Source organism: Anopheles merus, chromosome 3L (assembly GCF_017562075.2).
Source record: "Anopheles merus strain MAF chromosome 3L, AmerM5.1, whole genome shotgun sequence".
In the NCBI taxonomy this organism is placed as follows: domain Eukaryota; kingdom Metazoa; phylum Arthropoda; class Insecta; order Diptera; family Culicidae; genus Anopheles; species Anopheles merus.
In genome coordinates this window covers 22,939,832-22,966,606 of record NC_054085.1, presented here as the reverse complement: position 1 = coordinate 22,966,606, position 26,775 = coordinate 22,939,832, and the positions used below count along the sequence as shown (strand labels likewise).

General features: G+C 45.1%; 1 protein-coding gene and 1 long non-coding RNA gene across 3 annotated transcripts in view; one reads left to right on the top strand and one right to left on the bottom strand.

Moving 5' to 3' along the window:
• LOC121600664 (phosphatase Herzog) overlaps nucleotides 1-26,775 on the top strand; it is a 57,083-nt gene that overhangs the window by 10,115 nt on the left and 20,193 nt on the right. Inside the window, exon 2 of one of the 2 annotated variants that reach the window (XM_041929491.1) lies at nucleotides 11,573-11,655. The exons of the other annotated variant lie outside the window; for it this stretch is intronic. Coding sequence (XP_041785425.1) covers nucleotides 11,622-11,655 — 34 coding nt within the window. The 5' untranslated portion in view covers nucleotides 11,573-11,621. The remainder of the gene's footprint in view (nucleotides 1-11,572; nucleotides 11,656-26,775) is intronic. 2 annotated transcript variants of the gene reach the window in all.
• Nucleotides 22,784-25,517, bottom strand: LOC121600665. The gene is made up of 3 exons (XR_006005860.1): nucleotides 25,380-25,517; nucleotides 24,459-24,624; nucleotides 22,784-24,387 (listed from the first exon to the last, which is right to left on the bottom strand). It is a non-coding gene; the product is annotated as an uncharacterized LOC121600665 (long non-coding RNA).

Genomic DNA, 26,775 nt, shown 5'->3' with positions numbered 1-26,775 from the left:
CGACTGAAACGTTTTCATTTTTACGCCCTTGCGTAGGCAGTGTCGCACCGTGGGCAATGTGGGTGGTGGCTCTCATTCATAACGGAGCACAACGAAGCGTCTCTAGTAATGGTGCGGGAAGGAGACGAGTTGGTGGGAACCCACTCTTGTGAAAATAATTATGAATGTAAAAATAAAACTAGTGCAGTAAGCATTGGCTCTTCCATCACTCATGCTGGCGCTAGATTCGCTTTTTTTCTCCTTTTTGCGATGGGAGAATGAGAGTAAAGTGTGGAGACACACACCCAACCTTAGAACGCGACAGGCCGTACTAATTGCAATCAGGTGCGTTTGTGTGCTATACAGGGTTTTCTAAGCCAGCTTTCTAATGTTCACATCATTTTTCACCTTCTCTACGATGTTTTTCAACAGCTGGCAAATGGGGGTTTTTTATGATAATAAAATTTTAGTTCTTACACATGATTTTCCACACAACTCAGTTCAGCTTGAGACTTGTTGAAAATCATGTGGTTGAACTGAAACATCATTGTGATGCAAATACAACATTTGACAGCTTTTGAAAAAAATCTTGCAGGCAACGAATTTTTGTGTTAACATTGGAAATTGACTCAGCAAGCCCTGTAAGATACATTGCACCAACAAAACAGGCGCAACCATGGTAATAGATAATAAATGTATTTTTTACAAAACAAAACTCAAAAAATCCTCGTTGCTGGACGCAATATATTTAACCGATTGTGTCATGGACCGCTGGGCCCTGAATTTGCTGATAAGGATGCTTCACTGTGTGCGTTTGTGTATGTCTGTGTGCCTTGCCCTTTTTATCACGCCAATCGCGCTACAAGCTCACAGCTATCTTTCACCGCGCGGTTGTGCAAATTCTCTTCCAACTGCACTCTTTGCGGCCCTCCAGACCGTTTTGTTTATCGAACAAATCTTTTTTGGGGGGGGATGTATGTGTTATTGTTTTACACCGTATGTCCCGTACTAAAAGGCGGCACTGTCTCCGTGCCGCCACAACAACGGTGGTGCTACTGCGGTCTCTGCTGCCGGGCTGAAAATTCTCATTTCCCAGTTCCGGTGTCCGTTATTAAATTTTGTATCGTTATCAGTAGCTGCAGTGTTCCACGGCAGCACAACACCACCTCCTTGACTCTTTCTTCTGCGCGAAGGCGAAGGCGAGGCGCTGCTATGCCATTGCCCATTGGAGCATGTGCGTGAGGGAAGATGGTGTCGCACACTTATCTAAATCGTTCACAAACACTCACAAACAAACGCACATGCACACACACACACCCGAGTGTGCAAAAAGAAAAACAAACTGTGGAACAAATAAATATAGCACGACGCGTTTCGGTGTGTAATATTTATTCACAGAGAAAGAAAAAAAAACACACACCTTCCATGTGTGCGAGCGTATTGGACACAGCTTTTATTTTTCTTTCGGAGTGTGTGCCTTGTGTGTCTTGACATGATTATGGTTTCACTGGGAAGGCTTGCTTTTAATGCTGCTGGGTGGTGATAGGGGTGTAAACAGTCCGGGCAAGGGCTGCGGTAGGCTTTCTCAGTACGTTGTGCTAATTGCTGATAGCAGACACTCATTCCAAGTTATACAAGTCTGTGCGAAACTAAGTTTTAGATTCTTGGCTAAAGGGCTGCCAGTGCTGGGATGAAGGTTCAGCTGCGCTGTTAACAAAAAGCTGGCAAAGAAGATTAATTCATAGTTTCTTATTGTTCTTGAACGATTGTTCGAAGCATATTTCTAGGAAGGGATGATTGTTGGAAACAAAGTCTAGTGTAAGGTTTCCTTGAACTCGTGTTGAGTTGAGTCAGATAATTTGAAACCAATTTTGAGATGCTTTTGAACAATGCTGCTTAGTAATATGGGCTGTTTGGGTTCGGATATTGGTTTAAAATTAAAATAACAGACTTTGCTTTTATATATCTAAAAAACAAACAGATTGTTGATTGGAACACTCGAAATTTTATGAAAGAATAATTTCTGCAGATGATCTGAGATACTCAGGGCTATTTGTCGATCTTAGAAACCTTTTAAAATAAGATTACTTCTAGAAGCAGAAATATAATAAACAATTGAAACACCTTTCTGCAGGGCTCATTATTGGGCTATTTCCAGAATACTCTGAAACATTTGAAGAACTAATGTACTTTTTCCCGGTTTTGCTCTAATACGCCTCGGAATAATTTCTTACTTAAGCGGCTAGAAAGGATTGATTGAAGTAATGAGCAAAGTGGTGCCCTTTTATTTGGGAATCATGCTTTTATACTCATCCAAAGCATCATCGCTTTGCGGGAAGGACAGCGAGCTGATTAGCTGCAAAGTCTAGCGGTTCGCGGTATCGCGTGCTTTAGTAAAATTTACCTCATTACCTACACACGTACCAGTATCCCGAGGCAAGATTTTAATGCAAGTGTTGGTCCTAAATTGACTTTATCAAAGCTAACCATTATATCATTATGAGACACGAGGGTGGTAAGCGTCAAGTCATTATTATTCCTTAAGGCATATTTATCCGTAGAAAGCTCTGCCCGATCCGCGCAGAAGGTGGTCCGGTGACGGTTCGTGTCACACGGCGAAAACCCGTCTCAAGATAGTGCAGAACAAAAATGAAAATGAAACTGCTGTTGTGAGGAGAGTTGATTCGCGTTTAGCATAGGAGCTTTTGGAAAATCGGAGGACCCGGGCCGACAGTTGTTGTGTTCTAAATGTCAACTGAACTGTTTGGTGATGGGTTCGGTTCATGTGCGCCTGCAGCACAGAGCCACTGGCAGGAATTGGCGAGTCGGGGGTATGCAAATGATGGAAAAGATAGCAATGCCATGGCCGGAAAATGCCGCAGTGCTCGTTCACGGCCAGGAATAGCTCGATGCCGCCGGTGTCCTATGTTCCGGTTCCGTGTATGCCGTAATTATATCATTTTCCTGTGTATGCGGTACACAGCGGAAGAAAAATAAAACAACGCCCATGGACAGTGCCACCCCAGTGCCAAGATGGAAACCCCCGTCACCGTTTCGACCTCGACACTTGGAGGTCAACGTGTTCGTGTGTTGATTTCTGGTAAGAGGAAGAAAAATGTCTTGAGAAGAAAATAGGAACGGTTTTATGGTAGGTTGTTCTTTCTTTTTAGTTAAGCTGCAAGGTGCTTGCGAGAGTAAAAACAGAAACGGGTTAAACATGTCCTTCAGATGCACCAAAAGCGGTACAAACACACAGCAACCCTTGTGTCAGCTATCTTAATCTAAATTTAAATGGAATTTTCGTAACTCGAGTTGTGCCACGTGCAAACTTTTCCCGTCATTGTGCGCTGCTGTAGATCCTGTCACCTTTCGTGACGTTTTTTTTTGGGACGGCAGGAAGACGTGTAGAGTGCGATGGTGCGCAGTTTTCCTGGAAAATGTACCTTTCCAATCGGGAGGCAATCGTATCGATTAGAAGTTGATGGTCGCCTTCGCATCTTCGGATCGTGTTGACGACGACGGTTGTCTCAATCAGCGATAAACAATCAATTAGCGGTTAATTGATGGATCGAAAACGATTCCTAAATGGAACTAATTAAATCGGTCCCGCAAACGCGCTTGGATCGTGCGCCCTTCTTGCAACGCAACGCATGATGGGCATGGGAAATGTGTCGTCGGTTTTGCATTTAATTTCCTTTTCGTTTCGCAGTGGAAGTTTATAACATTGGGGCGGTAAATTAAATATTTAAAGAACCGAGCGAGAGGGGGAAATTGGAATGTTGACCTTTTACGCCACTGTTTACAACGTTTGCCGAGGGGCTTTGAGAACGTATCAAAAGTACCAAATATACCGAGTTCAGCAGGCTTAATTTGTCGCTCGAACACAATTGAAATCGAATTCAATTTGTTTTCATAATTATATAATTTGGGTATAATTTGTAGGAATGAAGTAGCATTATTTTCTTCTGTTAACTCTTCCGCTTTGATTTAAAAGTCGAATTACTTTTATGTGTCTCCAGAACACTTTGCTCCAGTATAGGGCCACTTGAAGCTGAAGCCAATTCTAATCATGTAATAAATCAGTTCATGGTACTTTGAAAAAGGTTCGCAGAATGTTTCATGCCGATTAGTCCGTGAACCTACCAACTAACCGATCTCATTTTGTTGCAACACTTCACGGGGAAATGAAAAACTCTATAAACGCTGCAAAGCCGGAAAGAAAAGGGAAGAGCCGGTAAGCAGTCGAATTATTGTACCCTTCACAACACCCCGTTGTCGAGATTGTTTATCCCTCTTTCCGCCCCCCGGGGGAGCGTAGCACAGACCCCAAAGCACGCCGCCGTTTACCAACCAATTTCTCTTTTGTTTCACCAATCGTTTTGCGATTTTGGAACGAAAATCCATTTAAGCGGCACCACGGCGCTACTTCCGCTACTTCTTTCGACGCGCAAACGATAATGAAAATGGACGGTAGGATCCTTTCTTACCCGGAGTCGTAACCCGTCGAGATAGATTGGTTTTCTTCGCCTTAAAGAGACATACACACACTGTGGCAGCGACCTTCCAACACCATTAGGATTGGTGATTTTTCTGGGCTGTTGAGCATTGTGTTTTTAATGTTGCTTTTAATCTTGCAGTTGTTGCGCCGGAAGATGGGGCAAAAAGATAGCACCGGATGGTGATCGAATGACGGTCGCTCTGCATTTTTCTCTTCCAAAGTCCGTGTCCGGGTCGAATACCACCGTTGTTGTATTGATAAGGAAAGCAGAGCAAGGTTGAGAGGTATTTTCTTTTGGAACTGAGTTTATTACTACGGTCGTTTCCCGTTTTCCCGTTAGGATATGGGTGTCTTGCTGCGGTGAAGGATATAGCACGCTCTGGCGGAATTGCCTGATGAGTCACGACATTCCGGATGAGCAGGGCATTTCGGGTCGCATTATTACGGTAAGGGAAGTTTTGAGTGCTTCTTCTCAAACGAGAGTCACGTTGTGGACTGATTGATGAGTCAGCTTAAGGGTGGTTTCGTTCTGTTTCCATTAGTATCATCCCGAGACTGATTCAACAATTTTCGTGTTTGATTTGTTTTATTCCACGACACATTTCTGGCTTGGCTGGGTACTACAAATGCGGCCGCACATTCGTCTGTTGCTTATCATTCGATTCGAATTGTGTTACTCATCCATATCAACTCGGCATACTTTTGGTGCTGTCCTATGAACCAAAAGCATGAACCATTCGGTGTATAAAAAACGCCTGTGACGACGCAAAGACCCAATTGATGGTAGCGGTATCAGTATCACCCGTTCTAGTCATAAATTCCGATTTAAGTAAGGGATTAACGTAGCAGGGGCAGAGTAGGAGCTTCAAAATGAACAAAAATATGAAAACATTTGCTAACATCGATCGTATGAGTCCTTTTTCGATGTCTTAAAACTGTTGAACAGCTGCAGATGCTTGTTTTTAAACTTTAATAACCTCTAAAATACACCGTCAAACAACTGAACTTTGATTCGAGTGAAAGATATAACAGCTTTGTAAGAGTGATTTGAGCGGTACTATACCTTTACAGATAATGACAGGCTATCATAACAGCCTAATGATCATCTATATTTGAACTTTTTTATGCTCTGGTAGTTTTTGGTTTTTATGCCAGTCATTAGAATAAAACCATTCAATCCAACTGTTTAAAGTATTTGGCTGATATGTTAGTATTCAAATTTATTGCATGAAAAGCATACGATTTTATCTATTGAAATTGTAGTACATTGAAGCTATATAAATGCTTCAATGTGCAAGCACTTTCAGGAAAAACTTTTAAAAATGAACAGACATCTGAATCATATTACGCCCTTTTTCTATGCCCAAAATTAAAACAAACCTTGTAGAATTCAAAATCAATCCATCCTCCTCTAGGGCCTGACCAGTAATTACAGCGATGAATGATAGGTAAGTGCACCTGGTCATTACCACACCACTCTCTACAGAGACACGGGTGCATGTTGGGTTCTTTTTTATTGCAATACACTCCCGGTGGGTGAGAATAATCATACACTAAACGTTAAATATGAAATGTTTAAGTATACATAGACTATAGTTTAGTTCACATCTACCAAAACATTCCACGCTTCTACACACAAAGCGCCACGTTATTTCAAGCCATCTTCAAACACGCTTCGTACCGTCGCTCTGGGGGGTTTTTAGGAAATTTGTTTAGGCACTGTGTGCTATGCGGCATTCCGAAACGACTCTCGCTTCCGTTGGTATGTGTTTGTATTACTGTTCTTTTTTCTTTCGGGTTCAATTCCCCTCTGCTGTAACTGTCTAGACTTCCGGTCGATTTGTTTTCTGGAAGAGATTAGAACGGTTCAGGCACGTCCGGAAGAACACGGTTAATGCCGATTAGTGTTGACATTACTTCATCGATTGGATATACTCTATGAGCTCATACGTATTGTGTGTGTATGTATCTACGGAGTGCAGGTGGAGTTGCGCAATAATCGTGTGTTACATCAACGAGTTGGAATTAATTCTTAACGTTCGCGGGCTTTGTTCACGGTGCCCTTTTCAGGGTGTCAGAAACACCTGCCCGTGACACTGCCGGTCGATGCCGTCCAAATCAAACACCATAACGAATTAGGCATTCCAAACTCGCTTACATCGGCACGCCTGGGTGCTTGCTATCACGTTTAGTTTGCCGTTTTTTCATCATCTGATTGGTAGATAGGCGCGCGGTATGATTTTGATTTAAACCGGTTTTTGGGACAGATTTGGGGTGAAATGTTATCGAGCTCTCGATCTGTGTGGTAATCCCCATCATAGTTTGGAGACACACTTCGGAACCTGTTCCAAACTTGTGTTCTTCGATGTTCCTAACCAAACATGTCGATGTCCGATACAAAGATCTGCTGTAATCATAGTAGATCTGGCGTTCTAAGCTGTTCCTAAACACTGAGAGCGCAAGGGTGTGTGCGTTTGTGATCTTGTCGCGTTTGTGTCGAGCCCTAGACGGTTAGAGGGAGCATAGAAGGGAATGGAGCGGCCGTAATTCGTAATATCTGCTATGGAGCTCAAGGTTAACCTGATTAGTATGTGGCATGGAATGTGTGTTCGTGATCGTACACACCCACACACACACACATACATACTCATACTCAGTTCTGAAACCCATTCCGTGTCATTACTCGGGGCCTGCGTCCGCTTACGTCAGGCTCGATGATAGACGACCAACACTTATTCAATCGGCACATCAGAGTAATAGTAATACAGTGCTCTATCACATCACAAAAAAAAGATCATTGTATATTGTCACCATCAAGGGCGCTTCCTCCAATCTCTCCCCTCCCCTCCCTCTCCCAGTCTCTCTGTGTGTGATTATTTTTCCATCAAACATTGTTCGAGGTGACAGCCTTTATCGGTCATCGCGCGTATTTTCACGGTGGCGAGTAGAGCGAGACTCTCTTTCTCTGGACGAAAACACACTTGTTGCCGTTTTATTTTGTGCCCAAATCACGCTGTATCAGAGGCATGGTCAGGCTAAAAAGAAAAAAAAAAAGATATTCCGCCGCGGTTTTGACGAGCTGTTGATTTAACGCTTTTTACGAGCGATCGGGGGAAAAAAGTTTCCCCAATGACGAAATCAATCTGTAAATAAATTTTCCCTTCCGCCGCTCGTTTCAAAACACCGAAGATAAGCGTTGTTGGTGTGTAATTTTATTGCACTTCCTGTCATCAACCGCACCAGCGAAGCATGCAATATATATATACAGGCACACGTTGTGGTTTTTACTCTCGGGAAAGACGCGCAACGGCCATGGTGTGGAATGATGGTGGTGCATCGAACGTGTGCTGCACTTACGGCGCCTCCTGCGCGCTTCTTATCCGTTTGGCCCTGTTTCGCGTAACTGTTTATATGATAAGGAATGAGCAACGAGCAGAGACGCCACAGTAGCGTCAAAGCGAAGCCACGAATATCAAAGCGAAGAACGTCTCATCGTATCATCTTTGCTCTCTCTCCTTCTCTCTGTCGACTTTGGTGGCCACACCTTGCGTCCGGTTCCAAGGTGGGTTTGAGATCGTTGAGCCCTCCTCACCACAGCACCACACAACCGATGACGAATCTTGCCCGCTGACGGGCTTTTCGTGATCACATGCGCTGATCGGCGTTCATGATGATGATGATGTTGATGATGATGATAGTGAAGAATGTATCAGTGACGGTGGCGCGAAAGCGCGAGACACTCGTGCGCATCTCTGCTGGTAGTGGTTCGATCGCCCTTCGCGCTCATCCGTTAGTCATCGTTGTCGTCGTTTGGCCGCGCGCGCTCTGTGAAACGCACACACAAACAGTGCAGTGAGGGCCCTTGTCGCTTTGGAACGCTGCACATTCCGCAACTGGGTTGGGTGTATGTATGTGTGTGTGTGAAGCGAGGGGTGGAATTCACTACGGAATTCACCAATTCTGGCATTGTTTGGGGATGATGGGCAATGGTTGGGGATGGGGTTTTTTTTCGACATATTCCATTTTCTCTCTCTCTCTCTCTTCCTTGCGGCAACGCAGAATGCAGAAAGTAAGAAATTCGTCTCGATCTGTAAATTATTAGGAGAATCTTTGGGATGTGCGCGGTGCTATGTCTTTCTTTTATGAAGATGACCTTTGGTGGGCGTTAAATTAGGTGAGACATTAAACATTTACTGCTGGTGAATGCAATCCAGATGGGTACATTGGGATTTGCCAAGCGCCAGGACGGGTGGTGAGTTGCAGACGGGTGGAGGATGCTTTCCAAATTTACAACCCAATTTCCTTTTCATTTTGGCACAGCAGTACAAACATTGTGAATGGTGCTGGCGTCCCCCTGTCCTCCCATCCTGTTTGATTGGATCAGTTTCTCACATAATCTGAGTCGGCAAATGCCTGAGGGTTAGAGTGCGGCAGGAGGGGAGGAAAGGAAGGGTAAATAAATTATAAACTCATTTTAATTAAGCACGATCGTATTTAACCTTTTGCACATAGTTCGAGCATGCCAACGAAGCTTCGTTTGTGCTGAGACCCTTCTTACCGCATGTACTAGTTAAGCTCTAAGTGGCGTAATGAAATCGCACTTTGATCCAACCGAGAGAGCTGTCAATTAATTATCTGGTTACATTCGGGACGCGGAATACGATTGAACGAGAGTAGCTCCAATAGGTTTTCTTGCGGCGGAGCAAACGCGGGACGAACATGTCACGTGCGTTTCGTTCGGCAGTACATCCAAGGCGGCGATGAAGTAATGTTCATCTTTGAACTGTCATCGCTTAGAACCAAGACTCGATTGTGTCTTAATTAAGTGGTATCTATCGGACACAGGACTACTAAGCCTGTGCCCGTGCTGGTCTCACGTACTCGACTTTATCAAACGCTGATGTCACCATTATTGTTGGTCACAATTGGCAATGCTGTTTGCATTTGGAATGTACCAACATGCTTCGTCGCTCGGTTAATGTGTATCTGCACCGTGTAATGAACATTTGATGGGAGCCAGTAATTTCCTACGCTAAACCTCGTACTCCTCCAGCTCAATTGCTGGGATCTGGTTAATATTGGGGCCCTCCCATGAGTTGTGACGCGTGGTTACAGCAGATCGAAAATGCCATTCTATTTCCTATCGCAACCAAACGGCCCCTCCTTTAACACTCCGACCGTCTGGAACGTGCGTGCGCGTACACGAAAGCATTGCAACGTGCATGAACGATTTCCTTCAGATCTCGAGCGAAGACGGAACAACAAATTGAGCAGCAGCGGCACAACACGCCCTAGAACAGTGTAGCCGCTGGATGTTGCAGTGTGGCCACAGGCTAGAGTTGCGATGCGGCAATAATTTTGCCCCCGTTTGCCACGCTCGCCTACTCTCTAACCCAGTTGCGTTTGGGTTGTTTCCGTTCGCGCATACTGTCACGTCTGACAATTCCAATTTATCTACCATTGTTTGTGGAATCATCGGTCGTCGTCGTCGTCCTACATTTGTGTGCAACGAAAATGGAAGCGCCTTTGGCTGCTGCTGCACGGTGAAGCAATAATACCAAGCGCGTCCGTGGGTTGTCGAACTTGTCGAACTGTCGATGGTGCGTTTGGAGAAACTGCAGTTTCTAAAACGGTTTCTGTGAAGCAATTCGAAGCAATAGAGAAATTAGAACACAGACACAGCGCGCAGCTGGTTAGTTATTAGTTGCGTTGGCCTTCAGCTGGATACTCTCAATTCCGCACCCGTGTGGAGGGGTACATTGTGTTAGTATTAATCACTAAGTTACGAGCATTATTGTCACCCTCCCTTTCATGGGTGTATGAGTACTCGCTCGGACATTGCAGACCTGACACCTGTTGCTGACCGAGGATTTGAATGTAGCGAACATTGGGCCCACCAATCGGTATCACGCAAATGTGTGTCTATGTGGTGACGTTAAGTCACCGTAAATCCTCGCCCTTCGCTAATCGCCATGTCAACCTCAGCGGGTGTTCCAGTGTCTCGCTCTCCGGGTTCTTTCTGTTGCTCTATTGTACCGGAGCAGGAGTATGATATCATAGACACAGGTTACATGTGATGTGTTATGCATCTTCCTTCTCCTCCTCCTCTTCACATCGACACTGACTATGTGCAAAGTCATGAATGTGAAAAGTATAATCCCAGGGATTGAATCCATCGGACATTATCGTGCACCCAGCAGAAATTGGACTTGTGGACTGTGGTTTCGCGCAACGAGAGAGCCTCCGAGATGTCCGATTGCGAGCCGCACTCGGCTAGATGTAATATGTGTAACGACCTCATCCCCGGGACTGGAGGCAATTTCTGACCTCAATCCAATTAGATATGACTAATGGAATTTATCTCGGCGTGTTTCCGATGCCGTCTGCCATTGTTCTTGGACCATGTGCGAGGTGAATTGGCAAAGATCCTCTTCTCCGTAGAGGCTGCCGGGGCGCATCATAAAGGGGGAGATGACTTTAAGCCTCGCCGTTGTCATAAGTTCAAGTTTGCTTTATTCGAGCACACATTTCCGGCCCACACATGGGGTGGGGTTGACCAGTCTGCTTGGCCCAAAATCCGAAGCTGACAGAAGGGAGCAGGTTCGCAAGCAGCAATAGGATCAAATGCTAAGGGTGAATTGGTATTGAATGAGTCAGCTCGCATGCTGCTCGGAATGGTGCAGATTTCGCCGTGCATATCATTTCTGAACGTCATGATGATAGGGTCAGCTGTGTCTAGTATCTAGGCGCTGTAGATGGTCGCCTGCGAATTTCGAGCTCGGTTCTACCCTTGGCATCATGAATAAGTCAGTGCACGGCGTATAAGAAGTAGCGTTCAGCTGGTGTTTCGTGAAACTATGCTCGTGTGCTTCTCTGCTCAGATGGAGGAGAGTGGAATTATATTACTTTCTAATTGTTTATTTGATTTCTATACTGCTCAGAGGTTTTTGTTGTGTAGCTTTGATAAAGAATTAAATGAATTTGTTGTGTAGTTTTCATTTTAATTGAAATATGTTGAATCATTTATTAATAATATATGACTGTTATTTATCTATGTCCAATAAATTCCAATTGTTGTTCTTTTCTCATTTTCAGGTAACTGTTGATAATAACACTGCCATTTGATTGAGAGATTTTAAGTAACATGTTTAGAGCTACTCTTACTAAACTTCAGCAGAGTAAGTAGATAAAAAAAAAACATTATTTAAGTTGTGTTGTCCGCTTTTAGGCAGATCAATTGAGATAACATAATACTAAGCCTGAAAAACCCATGATATTAACCGGTACATATTTGTTACAAGGTTTACCCATATTTTGATTTGAATTTTAATTCACCTGCCATTCAAACCGCGCTGATGTGTGCCAAGGATGATGCATGGTTTTTTAGAGAAAACGGAACTTGCCCAACATCGTATATCAATTTCATGGGCAATGTTTTAGTATCCTTTTTGATCCACACTTGCAATTGTATTTGAACCGGGTTGCTCATTGTTCCGCACAAAAGCTACTCTCCGTTTGTGCAGACAATAAAGGTTAACCCCAAACAGTTGGATTGAAAATGAAATAAAACTCAATCCACATTGAGCACGAATGACCGGCAACTATAGGGTTTTTTTTGTGAAGCATTTGTACACCAACGTGTTATTCCTTTGATTGTAGTATCCGGATTCGCAGTCAATTTTCAATGGGTTTTGTAGAGAAAGCATGTAGCCTTTATTCTCGCTTCAATTCACAGCTCCACTGGCCTGCTGACCGTCATACCCCCGCCAAAAACGCTTCAATGGGTTGTGGAAGTGCTGACACCCGAGCATGTTTTTTTTTAATGCGGAAAATGTTATTATTTTTTCTGTTTTTTTTCAAATTTACTATACAACATGTCTCCCCCCGTGCCGATGTGTACGTGGTGCACCTCTGACCTTTGAAAGGCTTCCTCGAACGGGTGGACTTTAAACACACACACACACACACACACACACACACACACACCACACACACACACACACACACACACACACACACACACACACCACACACACACACACCACACACACACACACACACACACACACACACACACACACACACACAAAATCCCTTAGTCAAAGCAAATAAAACTGCACCGTCACACGCATACAAACCCCTTTTTTTGTTCAAATACGACCCTGGACTAATCCTGGCTTGGGCGGAAATGCTCCCACTCTCACCCATCCCCATCCTTCGCCATTGCTGAAAGCTGAAAATTCTTTCCTCGTTCAAGGCATTTACTTCTCAAGCTGGCACGAAATAGGAGCAGCAGCAAGCAAGCTTTCCTTCTGTATTATTGCATGCTGCACACGACGGTAGTGCAGTTGCATTTGTTTGACCTCCCCAAGGGACTCATTGACATTGGAAACGACTCGTGGTGCGGTTTTGCCTGTTGTTGTGTTTGCTGTTGTTGTTACTTTTTGCGGCACATGCAAACCCGGTTGCGGGCGATGGATGAAGGTCGAGTTTATGCACCAGCCTTCCCCAACAACGCCCGCGCGCGCCGAGGGAACTGTTGTAAAGCGCCATTTACTACCGTTACGTGCAGGAAAGACAACCGCACAAGCAAGCAAGCGTGGTGGTGGTGGGTGCTAGCAGCTCTAGCAGGGCAGTAATAAGCGGGCGGCTGGTGTTGCGCGCACCAGCTTTGCAGGTTGCGCGGGGCCGTGCGATACACAATCCGCCGAGGACGACCCAAGATTATATGCTTTGCGCTTTCGCGCGCTTGCTGACCATCGGAATCACGGCCGTTGATTGACTTCTTTTAGACTTTTAGTGGGATACTGTCGTTCGTGAGCGCGCACACGCTTTCCACAATTGGTTTTGCTGTTGTTGTTTGAGGGAACTCTTTAATTGCTAAACGCCAGGCGTTGAGTAGAGCTAGTTTGTTGTGGTTTGTGACCTTCACCTTTAAAAAGCAGGTGAATTTTTGTTATCACGAGGCACTTACGAAGTTACGGAGTGAAAAATACCGATTTATCTATTTTAAGTTTTTGTATTCGTTGTGCAGAGTTTAAATTTAATTACTTTTACCAATATATACTTCTTTCATTGTTTTTGAGAAATCATGAAACGTCTTCAGAAAAATCACAAAATATTGTCACATTGATATTTTTAGTCGTTTCGATATGAGATTTGAACTCACGCTGTGTAGATTGCCAATGCGATCTCTTTCGAATGGCACCAAGAGACCGTACATCTGACGGAGAGTAATTAGTTCCTTTTGATCAACCGGTATAACTCAATTCTGCAATACTTCTCGAAGATTGCGGTACGAAATTCACAGCAGCAGCAGCACCGTTGTTTCACGTGTCTACGCGCTTCGTTAGAAGAATCGATTTGCTTGGAAAAATATTATTTATTTGCTGATTGGCACGTTACAAACAGCCCCAGGGCTGTGTCGGATTATTATAGGGAAAATGATTATATTATGAGTCCGGCGAAATATTACACAATCCATCCCTGGCGTGTGTTCATCTGCACCTACCCCACAGCTTAATAACAACACAGCACGCTTCCCGGCAATCGCAATCGATCGGCGCTAGGCCGAACAAACTAAGCGACAGCAAGAAATGTTTGGAAAAGTTGCTCCCGCCTGTTCCCAAGCCTCATTGCGAATAATCCAATCCAATCGCTTTAAGCATCAATTGCGACGGCATACAATAGGGACAAAACTTTCGAACTTTGGGATGCCAGTGTGTCATCATCACCGTGCGGATGATTGAAGAAACCTGTTTGAAACTCATCACAGGGAGGTTTCGTGTGAATCAATCCCAGCATTGCGCGCAGTACATCCACCACCCACCGCTCGCGGCACCGAGGAGCTCGCGCTGAAACTCGCGAAATTCATCAGAACGCTCTTGGAGATTGATTTTGTGCTTTCGTGGAAATGGGCTCACTGAGTTGCGTAATAGCGTTGCATGTTTTGCATAAATTTCCACGAAAATGTCGTTTGTAAAACGACTCTCATTTAGTCACGCGGTGTAGCACGAGGCTTGTTTTGATTGGTTTGAACTTATTGATTCCAAATGGATGCCCCTGTGCTTTTTGGCCTCTGGAGAAGGTCCATAGTAGTTTGTTGATGTTTCGTGCAACTTTCAAATCTGCGTACCGTTCCAAAATCAGCAAACAGCAGGGCAGCTCAGCGTTTGAAGTAGCCAGGCGCTCTATTTTGCCAGCGGATCCGCTCGGATCCTTTGCAAACACAACCGGTCGGTTCACAACGAACGTGAAGGAAACTGATACGATTTAGCCGAAAATCTCAGGGGAAAATATTTGCTACCATACATATATATACCCGTAGGGGGGGAGGACGACAAATACCTTACGTTCCTGCGCAGCAAACATTTATGTGGCGTTTTCTCCCGTTGGGACCTGAGCGTTTTCACTCGTTCACTTTTTTGTGTGCTTCTCCATTAGTAATCCCTCGACGCATTTGGAAAAAAGAGAAATTTCACCTATGCCTGTGTCTATGTGTGTGTGTGTATCTTATGAGGAAGGCGTGTGCAGAATACAGCGGAGGAAGCGGAACCAGCGGCTGCGGGAAACTGTTTATTGGAAAATTGTATTACGCATTTTGATTCGTTCTTTGAAGCGTAAGCTTGATTCATTCGTTGGCGAAAAATCAGCGCGCTTGTTTTTCTTTTTTTTTCTTTTTGGGAAATCGAATTTAACAAGCTTGTCATGGCCATGTTTATTCTCGTTTCTGCAAAAAAAAAAAAGTAAATGTGGGTATGTTTTGTAATATTATGGTATTTTTTACAGCTCATGGACTCATCCTTTTGAAGTAGACATGATTCTTTTCAGCTATTTGAATCTGAGTAGCTTAGTGGGTATAGGCATATGAATCTTTAACATACTCTTTATATATTCATTTAATAATCCTGTCAATCAAACATCATTTTACTGCTCCTTTGAAATCATACTCATTCACTCTCTGCTCCAACTAGTAGCAGTATAGAGTAGATAGTGAAAATATTTATTCCGATTTTTCGTGCTAAATTGCATCCATACATTCACTAGCAGGATTCAACCCACTTAGTTTGATCGAGACATGGTCTTAAAATGTCCTTTTCGTATCAAGCAATGAAAATGTTTCTGGAGTTGAGGGTAAAAGCTCATAATTGAAAACAACCATTAGAATGTGCTTAAAGCGGTGCCACACGCACATAGAGGAAACACAAAACTTGAACCATAACCGGGACCGAGAAGCCCTTTTAAAATCGTTCTAGACACTTGTACCGAGTCGAGTTTGCCGGTTTTAAACCGCGCGGCACGAGACCTCGGCGGATTTTATGCAATCCACTCAAGAACGAGCAAAACCACCGTATGCACACCTTCCCTTCGCTCCGAGTGGACGCGCCCGGCGATATATGGTGCGAATGGTACCACCACACCATCATCACCCACCAATGCTAGTCCTGTAGCTGACGCGCGCGAGATGATGGTCAGTGCAAAAAAGCCGCAAAACCAACTAAGGCCGACCACGCGGGATAAAAATATCTCACTCCCGTGTCCTATTCTCTGACGACACATGCGACAGCACACAATGCGACGATTTGCGTTGAGCGCCATTTGAACGCCACCATCGTTCGTTCGTCACTGTAGACACTACACACACACACACACACACACACACACACACACACACACACACACACACACACACACACACACACACACACACACACACACCACACACACACACACACACACACACACACACACACACACACACACACACACACACACACACACACACACACACACACACACACACACACACCACACACACACCACACACACACACACACACACACACACACACACACACACACACACACACACACACACACACACACACACACACACACACACACACACACACACACACACACACACACACACACACACACACACACACACACACACACACACAGTCTACCGGGGGACACGCGTGCTGTCCCCACCGGCAGGACAATGGAGGTTGTACCGGCGGAAAGAATTCTAATTTTAGCTAGTATGTGTGGCGTTGCTGGTGTGGCAGATAAAATTTACAACCTGTGGTCTCCGGTGGCCTTCTGCGGTTTTTTGTGTGCAATATATGTGTGTGTCTATTGTGACCATGTGTGTATTTCAGTACTGGCGCTATCCTAGAGGAGTTTAAAATCGCGACCAGTCAGGATCTCGCAGCCCGTAATATGTAATGGGAGAGAAAGTAGAGGGCGAAAACATAAAATAGATGGCAAAACCTTGATAGAGCCTCCAGTAATTAAGCAGTATGGTAGAGTTTAAGGGATAAAGGAGGGGGATGAGTGAGCCGACAGGGCAAATCGGAAGCCATTTTGCCATTCACTTTGACAGTGTCGGATTGTTAGAGTATTGTACCTGGGCCGGGAATAATTAAAACTGATTTACTATTTTCAGCCCAGCGCTACCTCCGTGGGTGGCGTGGGTAAATGGGAACGTCTGTACGAAAGTCCTTTGTCCAATGTGTAACATAGTGTGTGAGAGAAACAGAGTACGTCCCGGTGTTGGAGGAAGTGGTACGGCGGTGATCATATTTCATATTTGCACCGTTTCGTCTCCCCTATCCCAGACACACCCCGGGATCTGAATTCCCGGTCCACAGTCGACGAGAAGCATGATTTATGGAGTGCAGCATTAATTCCGCCACCGGAGCGGACTTTGTACAGCGAGACGAGACTGTGTCACGTGTAGACACGTGTAGGGCAAACACACAAAAAGTCCACTGAAACTAGCAGGGCCACCGTTTTTCCTCTAAACTGTGGTCTCGCAAAATGTGGACGAATAATTCCAGCACCAAAATACGTGGTAACAAGTTGAGATAGCGCACACATCTCCCCGTAGACGAAAGTTTGCCAAACCAATGTTGCAAACTTTATCGTTCCGAACAGGCCATCGGTGTAACCGGGCTGCCTGTTGTCGATTGACCTTTCGTGTGGGTTTTTTTTGTGTTTGCGACCTAACCTCAACTTCATTAGAGAGCGAGACAGAGAGCATCATTGCGATGATGAGAAAATAATAGTCTCCCACAACCACCACACCCACAATGAGGCACATCAGGACACACTGGCACGTCGTATATATTGGATAGAAAATAGCGAAATAAAAAATCCCTAACGCCCAACAGCTCAAGGTTAGGTGCGAGTACCTTGGTGTGATGTATGATTGCCGCAATATGCAGATTAGCAAAACTTAACGGCGCACTGATATGGTGGAGTGGGACAGAGTGTCGGTCAAAACCAGCTCGTTCGATCCTGCGGAAACGCACGGAAACGTGTTGCGTGCTCTGCTCCTCTTAAAAAGAAAAGGCTGCTCGATTTCTGTCCAGTTTGTTCAGTGGTGACGGGAATTTCCCAGGTTCCCGAGATCTGGATTGATGAATTTAATTACACTTAACGTCATTTTAAACTCACATCTTTTGTGGGTCACGTTCATTTGCGCAATAAACCCCCCGGACTGCTAACTTGATAGAGAAGGACCTGGAAGCAAATAATGCTCACCTTTCGCACGCACGTGTGTTTGTTTGGGTTCCGGAATAAATTATGCAGTGAACGAAACAACCCGCAACGACGATGATGATGATGTTGTTTCGTTTTCCCGTTTTCCAAAGCGTCTCGATTATTCAGCAGTCCTTGGCAGCTTCAACATCATCATCGTAGCTGGCAACGCAAAAACCTGTCCCAAATCGCATGTGTAACCGTAACGTGAACGGTCCTCGGGGTTAAGTGATCCTTCGGTCGTTATTGAGCGTGGTTTAGTGGGTAATCAATATTAGCCACAGTTATGGCACCGCTGTGGATGCAGGGATACTAATTTGTGCTCTACATTTGTAAAACATCCGGCTCGCGAGATTAGAAGATCATCAAGTGCGGTGTGGATGCGTTGCGTGATGTTCTCTTTTGCGCCATGCTTCAGAAAAAAATAAACAACTTACAATCAAAATGACAAGACCCCTCTTCTTCGTCCGAGAAGAAGAGTTGTGGCCTTGATTGCCATTTTATACAGTGTGTGTGTTGAGATAGACATTGCTACAATTGTATTATGAACTCGTTTGTCCCCAACCCTGCACGGAAAACCTGTCCCCAAAGATGATTATATTTTTATCAATTCTCCCAAGCACACCGTACTCTGCTCTGGTGGCGCTTGGTGGTTTCGCCGAACTCTCGGAGCCGTGTGTGTTCGTTAGATTTTATTGACCAGCGCCAACCCGCAATCCCGATGTTACAGTCCCGAGATGTCGTTAATGTCCCTGGCTTCACACCCCTAGCCCGGTCGGACAACAATTGAGCTGAAACGGAACCCTCCTCACGTGCGTTGGCCGTCGTTATTTTCAGTTCCGGTGTGGTAGGGGAACGCCCGACATCCACCAGACAGTGTCACCCGATGGTAAGCAGTTAGCAGTTGGTGCTATTTTCGACTCTGCTATTTCCTCGGACCAAACGAGCGAATGATTCGTTTTGGATGTAGCTCATCAGCTACACGGTTCATCGGGTTTTGCGGTCTCTAGGACCGCAAAATTGTGTACCAAGGTGGAAGATGACAGATATATGGAATTGGAACTGTTATGTCAGAGATGTTCATCTCTCGTCCAGTCGCGCACTCTAGATGCTCGATCAGCTTTGATTGATGTGCAAAACGACGAAGGTTTGGTTTGGAAGTCACGCTTGGACCAACAGCGAATAAATCAGAGCCGACTAGCGATCAGCGCTGAACTGCGTACGCGTAACAGCTGGCAGTCGGCTTGAAGAATCGCTTGATGCAGCCGCGCGCACCCCTAGCGCCTAAACACCGACCAAACGCAGCGTTCTGTTCTGTTTCGCTTCGTTCGTCGCGGGCGAGTTCATCAATGATCTTCGGTTCGTTTCCGACAGCGCGGCGTACCGGGCGTGGTGTGGTATATGTTTTGTCAGGCGTGTTGTTGCTGCACGCTGGTTTGGTTTCTTAACGATTATAGCATGTGGAGGACGCCAGGGTTGTTAGGCACCCGGAGCTTGCAGACGCGCGGCCCACTATATCGGAAGAAGATCATGTGACTTGATGCGGCACCCGGCCAGACAGACAGACAACCTCGTATCGCACCAGTCGTTCCTCTGCTTCACAAACCAGACCAGAGGTACACTGACACCAACAACGATTCGCTCTCTATGTGTGTATGTATTGCCTCTGTACCGAATGGTTATGAGAGGGATGAGTTTCCACCCCGTTAATAGCGTGACCGGTGTTGTTGTTGTTGTTGGAACATCGTCTTCTAAATAAATCTGGCAGCAGGGGCCTGTCCTTCTTGAAATTGGGAGGGTAAAGACATAACAGACTTCAAATTCCCCCTGCCACACTCCCCACAATGCTCTCTGTCTATCTTTTTCCTCTGCCTCCAATCGGAACTAATGGCCTGAGGCCGCGCGCAGAAAACAAAGGAAAAGAAAACTCAAACTCACACACAAACATACAACTAAATCTCTTATTTTAGATCCTCATCCCCCCAAAACAAAACGAAAACGCGTCTGTTCGACGTTTGCAGACGCGCAAACCCTTATTTTGGGGCAGTATACGATTCATTTGGCGGGGCGCGCCTCTACGCTTCATGTTTTTTTCTTCTTTCAGGGAGACACATCATGTGGATAGACAACAAAAATGTTGGGAAGACCTCCAGGCGTATTTGGAGGTGGCGGGATGGATGGTGTCGATGAGCCGAGATGGTGTCCGAAGATGTTCAAGTTCATCTTGATGCAGTTGTGTAATGGTGGAGACATGTCGCGAAGGGAGGTTGTAATGTGTGTTCCGCGATGTATTAGGACGTTTTTATGTACTCCGGGTAGAGCGCAATGTGTGACTTGTTGGAATGTGTTCAGTCGGATTCCGCTGGCACTCATTCGGAATGAGATCTTATTTACGACTTGATTTGGGTAAAAATTGCATCTCTTGGACTTTGCATGATTTTTTTTTTTGCTGCATGTTAATGTTGCCTGTATCTGGGGACGTGATCTGTAGGAGAAAATGAGACCCACGTAAGCCCACGAGCCTGAAGCCTGAATAGTGTTTAATCATTTTTTTCGCGACCAAAGCACGTCTGGCTGGGAGCTTCCCTCCCACTGGCACCACAGGTAATTCCATTTTCATGTTTGCCTTTGATGTGATGAAGTGAAAAATTATGTACAAAAAGCATCTACATCTACATGTGAGGGTGCTGTGATCGGTTACGTGATCAATCGAAATTGAGCGAGATTGTTTTTCGTGTTTCCCAGCACACACACGCTGCCGTTGTCTCCAGTTCCCTTCATGAATCCTCCGCTGTGCAGGGCCTGTGTTTAAAATCCACACAGGTGTACCGTATGACACGCGTGGCTAAAATTAAACATCCGTTTTTGCTGCCACCCCGTGCAGGAGTTGTTTTCCGAATGGGCGATTTCGTCGAGGTGAAGGTGATTATAACCAGGCTTTCGGTGCCCGTTGATCAATTTCCATCATCTCACGCGGTCGACTGTGGGAGCATCATCATCATCATCATCATCATCGTCGTTGCTGGCACTAATTTTCCAAAACGTTTCGAAGCTGTTGGGAACTGTAGGTTACAGAGCGAACGTTAATTCAATTAATGAGCTAGGTTGGTGGCAATCGAGCCAACGTTTTACTGGGACGAGCCGCCAGTACATACGTTTTCCCCCACGGTGTGATTTGTTGGGAAAAGTTGATCAAATATAGTGTATAAAATCATCGTGCATCGATTCCCACTGACACCACCTTGTGTGTAGCAGCCTGGTTTCAGCATACTTTACACGCTTCTTTCCGGCATAGACAAGACAACATTAGCCGGCGCAGAGAGAGCGCACACAATAAATTCTAAACCAAGCAGATGGTTCCCGGTGACCGGTGCCAGAATTCGGGTATTCTCTTGCTCCTCTTACCCCTTGCTTTGTGGTTGCTCTTACTGTTTGTTTTCAATGTAAGAGAGATATTTTTATATACACACACCTCTTGTATGCCTACTCGTTGTCCTCATCATCGGGTCCGTGCTTTTGAGGTAAGGTCGACTGAAGCATCACCGTCCCAGCCTCTCGAGGGGATGATTTTTTTTTTCTTCTCCTCCTTGGCACCCCCTCCCCTTTGTACGGTTGAATGGATGGCTGACGACCTGATGGAGGGAAGATCTCTGGTTTTGGGGCCGGTTTTATTGCCCAGGCGGTGGAATTATTTTTAGTAATCAACGGCTCATAGGACTCGTTCATGGGCAGCTCTTCCCCATTGCTCTGCACAGTGTTTACTCCATTGATCACCAAAACACAGACACACACACAGGTGGATTAACGGGTCCGTTCGGACAGCTGTGTTGCCTATCGTTGGAAGGTACAGTAATTGTTCTTTATACTAAAAGGATAATAAATTTCATCATCAAACAGAGCACACAGAGCCGAGGCAACTCCTCCACCAACGAGCCGTGTACGTGCTTCGTGTAGTTGGACGTGGGTGGAATGGTTGCAGATTTCCATATGCCCCCGTTTTCCCCAATAAAGGCAATAGGGAAAAGATCCATCTCTTGGTTGTGTAGAGGCAGCTGGGTGGAAATGGGTGGAAAAGGGAAAAAAGGATACATTGGATTATAAATAACTCGACGAATTGGTGGATGGATACACTATTTCGCTTGTTCTCCTTTTTTTACCATGCCTCTCGCTCTCCATGCACGAACGCAATAGATCTCGATAGGACTCTCTGTGCAGTTCGCACCATTATTGCTGATGTAAAATGAAACCATCTTCCATCCAACAGCGTGCTGCTGCTGGTGAGCTGGTGGTGTGGTGTCCTCTATAGTCCTCTGCCAGTCAGACACAATCGATCGCCGTTGCTCGCGTGTGTACCACCCAAGCAGCTCTTCACGCCCGGATAAACATCAACATCCTTGCCGCGCAGCTCAAGAGTTCCATCGAGAGTGCCAGCAAAGAACGCAAAGGGACAACCCATCGTCACAAGTGGGGCGAAAGCAAGACTTGGAAGAATTCCAGCTCTGTGATGGGTATCGGCAGCGGAGCGACCCCTAAACAAATCACCAAGAACCCTGCCTCTTTGCATCATCCGCTTTCTCGCCCTAATAGCTTCTGTGTCCTCGAGAAGTTTGCCTAACTTGGGACGAGTTGGAGACGCAATAGAGAAGCGCAGAAAGAGCTCCAGAGGGGGTTTTGCCGCGGCTGGAGGTGTTGAAAGTGATTCGATATTGATCACAATTTTATGAAACTTTTCAGCCGCACCGAAGTAGAACCGAAACAGACAGATATGGCAAACATAATTTAGCTGACAACAGCTTAACATCTTCTCCAGCGCGCGCGCGCCCCACACCGCGCGTACGTTGGTGAAGGTTGACGACTTCATGGGTTTTGCCGCCTGGCGATTGTGTGCAAAATTTATGCCCCACAAACAGAGGATTATTCGTCTGGCTTTGGGGGAAGAAGTTTCGGCGAATGATGGAAGGATGGTTGGTTTGGGGTTTTGGAGCCGGCGAAGAAGGATATTAATATTGAAGTTTGAAGTAGACACTCGCTGATTACACGGTCGAGTTGCGGTTCGGTTCGATTTCCAACCGTGCGCGGCGACTGTGTGTCGTTTGAAGTGTCGTCTCTTGTGCGGAGTAGCCTCTGACAGTAGGAGACTCAAGCGTTTGCTGTTTGTTAAATTGCTCGATTTGTCAAGATGGATTACGCTCCACGGTGCGGTTTTTGTGTACGGTGACGCACACATCATTTGCATAATTTAAGAAAATCATTGCCCTTGAAGTCTTTCACCCACACCGACAGTTACAGTCTTTGGTGGAGCAGACTGTTTACCGAGAGCTTTTATCTGAGCGGTAAATACAATTTTCCCTTAATCTTTTGCCCTTGGTTGTGTCTGCTGTTTACGGGTTAGCATTTGGCAGGCATAAAAATATCGCCCCGCGCCGCTTCCGAGAATTGCTGATGCATGGGAAAACCTTAATTGATCAGCAAAATCATTCGTCATTGTGTGCACGCGCGCTTCCCAACACTGCCCTTACGGAGAAGCATCGGTTCTAGGGAGGGATGGGCAATATGTGGGAGTGGGTGGGAAATTGCGTGCCTCGGCTGCTCGGTCGTGTGATTATCCTTTCGGTGGCTGCTGCCGGTGCCTTTCGGCTACACACAGGTCACGTACGGTTGGATATATTTGACTTTGTTGCTGATTGGGCATCCCTTCCTTAGCGTGTGTGATCACTTTTCCCAAACAAACGTTTATTTGTGCGTGTGTGTACATGTGTGTGTGGGTTTCGTTGGACAGTTTGACCAGTTTTATCACCCAGAAATGGATGTTTTGGACGTCTTGGTCGGTTTAATGCGTTCGGAGGACACAGTGTAGTTGTCCGTGAAGGTGATAGGCCGGCCTCGGTAAGAAGATAATCGCAGGGATAAGGAATAGCTCTTAGCAAGTTTAACAGTTCATCGGATGAAGATGACAGAGCAAAAAGAGAGTAAGCTTCTGAGGAAATACTTGAATATGGCAGTTGTTCATCAAACCGTCGATTGCTGGTTAAATAGTTTGTTTGACTGAACATCCTGGACGGAATCCAAACTACATTCTTTCCAACACAGTACTGTACCTGGAGCGTTACTTTCATGCACACATCCCTGTAGTGCAGTGCCGCTGGTTTAATATTTCATTTTCTTCCTGATGATGATGATGATGATGATATCCCTGTTCTCACACAGTCCGGGATAGCCGACGGCGAACATTGTACGAACTTTCGCAACAACACCAAAGTCAACAACAACACAGCCCATCTGAAGCGGAAGCATTGTTCTAAAGTAAACACTGTGCCCGGAGTAGTGACGCATCTGTTTCCTGTTTCCTACACCTGAGTTATGCTTTTTTATGCAGGAGAAACTAGAGCTATTACTTCATGTTCCTCCACCCGGGTAGGTGTTAATATACTTACAACGCTGAGTATAATCGGGTGTACCACGGTGAGCCCATTATTTCTGATCCTGTCTTACGGTGTCTTGTGCGGGAGAGAGGAGAGTTTCGAGAAGATTGCTTCGCAAGAGGGGTAGCAGGTTGAAGAATTTTCCATTGCTCGCACAAATGGAAAAACATGTATCTTGCTGCACGTTAGGCGAGAAAGATTAGCAAAAGGTAAAGCAAATTATGAAGCAAAAGTTTACAGAAAGTGTGTACAAAGAGTGTGTTGTGTATGAGTCCTTTGTGGGACAAGAAGAGAACGCGCCAACAACTTTATCTACACTGGTTTTGTCACTGCGCAGAGGGAGTTCATACGTAGGGTTTTACGGTACATTCCTTGATTCAGTGCTTGTTCTATTTGGCGTAACGTCCTACGTCGGACATGCCGGTTTATACACAGGGTTGCGATACTTATTCAGTACCACGCACCCGGATTGTCAGGCCTTGTTATAAAAGGACGGTCCATTCTAGAAGTCAACCCATGACGGATGTGTGATTGAGTCTTCCCCAGAGTTCCCAGATTCAGTTAACTCTTTTGAATTATAGACCGTTTTCGAGCGCAAGTGTTAAATGTTAAACATTTACTTTCCCCATATTAACGTTAAACATATTAACGTACGTTTATATTACCCGAGTTAGTTTCTTGACATTTTATTGAAAATTATTGTTTGGAGCTAAATTTTAATAAACTTTGTTCTAATTTAAGAGTTTATTATTAATTTTGAAGGTTTCGGGATAATTCATTGGTAAATAAATTCAAACTATTTTGGTAAATGAAGGTACAAACATAAGTTTTAAACTCCATAAAGCAAACGGAACAACTTAGGAGTTTCACTTGTTTAGTTACGATTGGACGAAGCTCAGATAGGCATCAGTTGGTTGTCAAATGTTTACTTACAGTTGTAAAATGTTGTAAAGTAGCTTAAAATTGTTTATTGGGGCTCGAAACCTTCGGAAACTCGAACAGATCACCAGGCCAGCACTGGCCAGATAATTTGAGTTCAAGAACATTAAATTCATGGTACAAAATGAACATTGTGACTATTGTTGATCACAGGTTGCTTTGTTTCTAATAATCTAGTGCATGAAGATATACAATTTCCGTACGACAACTTTGCTGAAATTTTGGCACTTCATGAAACACGGAAAGTGAGTTTCTGAAATTATGCAGAATAATCAAATTAAACGAAATCGATAGAATACGAAAATAAATAAAATAAATATGAGAAAATTTAACGAGATTATTACATTTTTAAAAGTCATTAGGAAACCCTGTTAGATTACCAATGGCGGAAAAAAAATTGTTGAGGTTTTACGTTCTACTGACAGAAAGTGAGTATACCTACCCGGTTTGTTCTCGGCAAAGAGCAACTTATAAATTGGCAAAGCCAAAGTATTGTACATTTTTATAGTTATTTTACAAGAATAAAGCATTATCTGGAGCACTATAGAGACTTCCATATAGCCTTCCCGAAGGCTCCTTTGCAAGTGTAATCCCAATTCAAGGGCACCGAGCAAACTGCCAAAGCTTTTCTCGGGGTTTAAACCTCTTCGCATAAGAATAAATAATACACTCACTCGCTCGTCGTCTTCATCCACGGTGAGCTACTGGCAGAGATGTCCCGCTGGATAGTTTATACACTGCTGCACTTAGCTGAAGAAAAAAAAAGCAAACATTTGTCCCCTTTTCCCCGCGTGACGCAAGGTACAATGGTAGTACTTTAAATTTGCGTAAGCTGCTACCGGTCGCTATTGCTCTGCTGTTCGGTGCACAATTGCCAAATGAGCTTTGGGCTCTGCCCAGTGAAAACCGTTCCCGCTCCATCAGGAGGGGGAGTATTTATTATACATCATCGAGTTTCGGTGGGAAAGCGGTTTTTCCTGGAATAAATCCTGCGACTCAAGTGTGGCAGAACGGATTGCTTTCCCTCTCGTGATTGCTGCTGCTGCGGGCTCTCGCTCGGGTATTATTGCTTTGCATTTTATTAGCATTTACGCGAAGTGAGCACAGCATTTTTTACTATCCTGATCTTTGCCCTACCGGTGGACGAGTGTAGGGGGGGAGGGGGAGGTAGAGATGTTAAGCTAATGAATAAAATTTTCATAAATTATATCCCAGTACACACGCTGCATTGGGAGCAGCAGCGGGAAGTACTACGCCCGTTTTCCATACCGTGCCATTTAGTGTTATGCGCCATTATGCGCGATCGAGAAGGCGGAGGTGGTGATGAGAAAATCGGCATCTCCCGCCGGCCTGTTGTCCTGTGTATTGTGCGCAGCACGTGGCAGCTCAA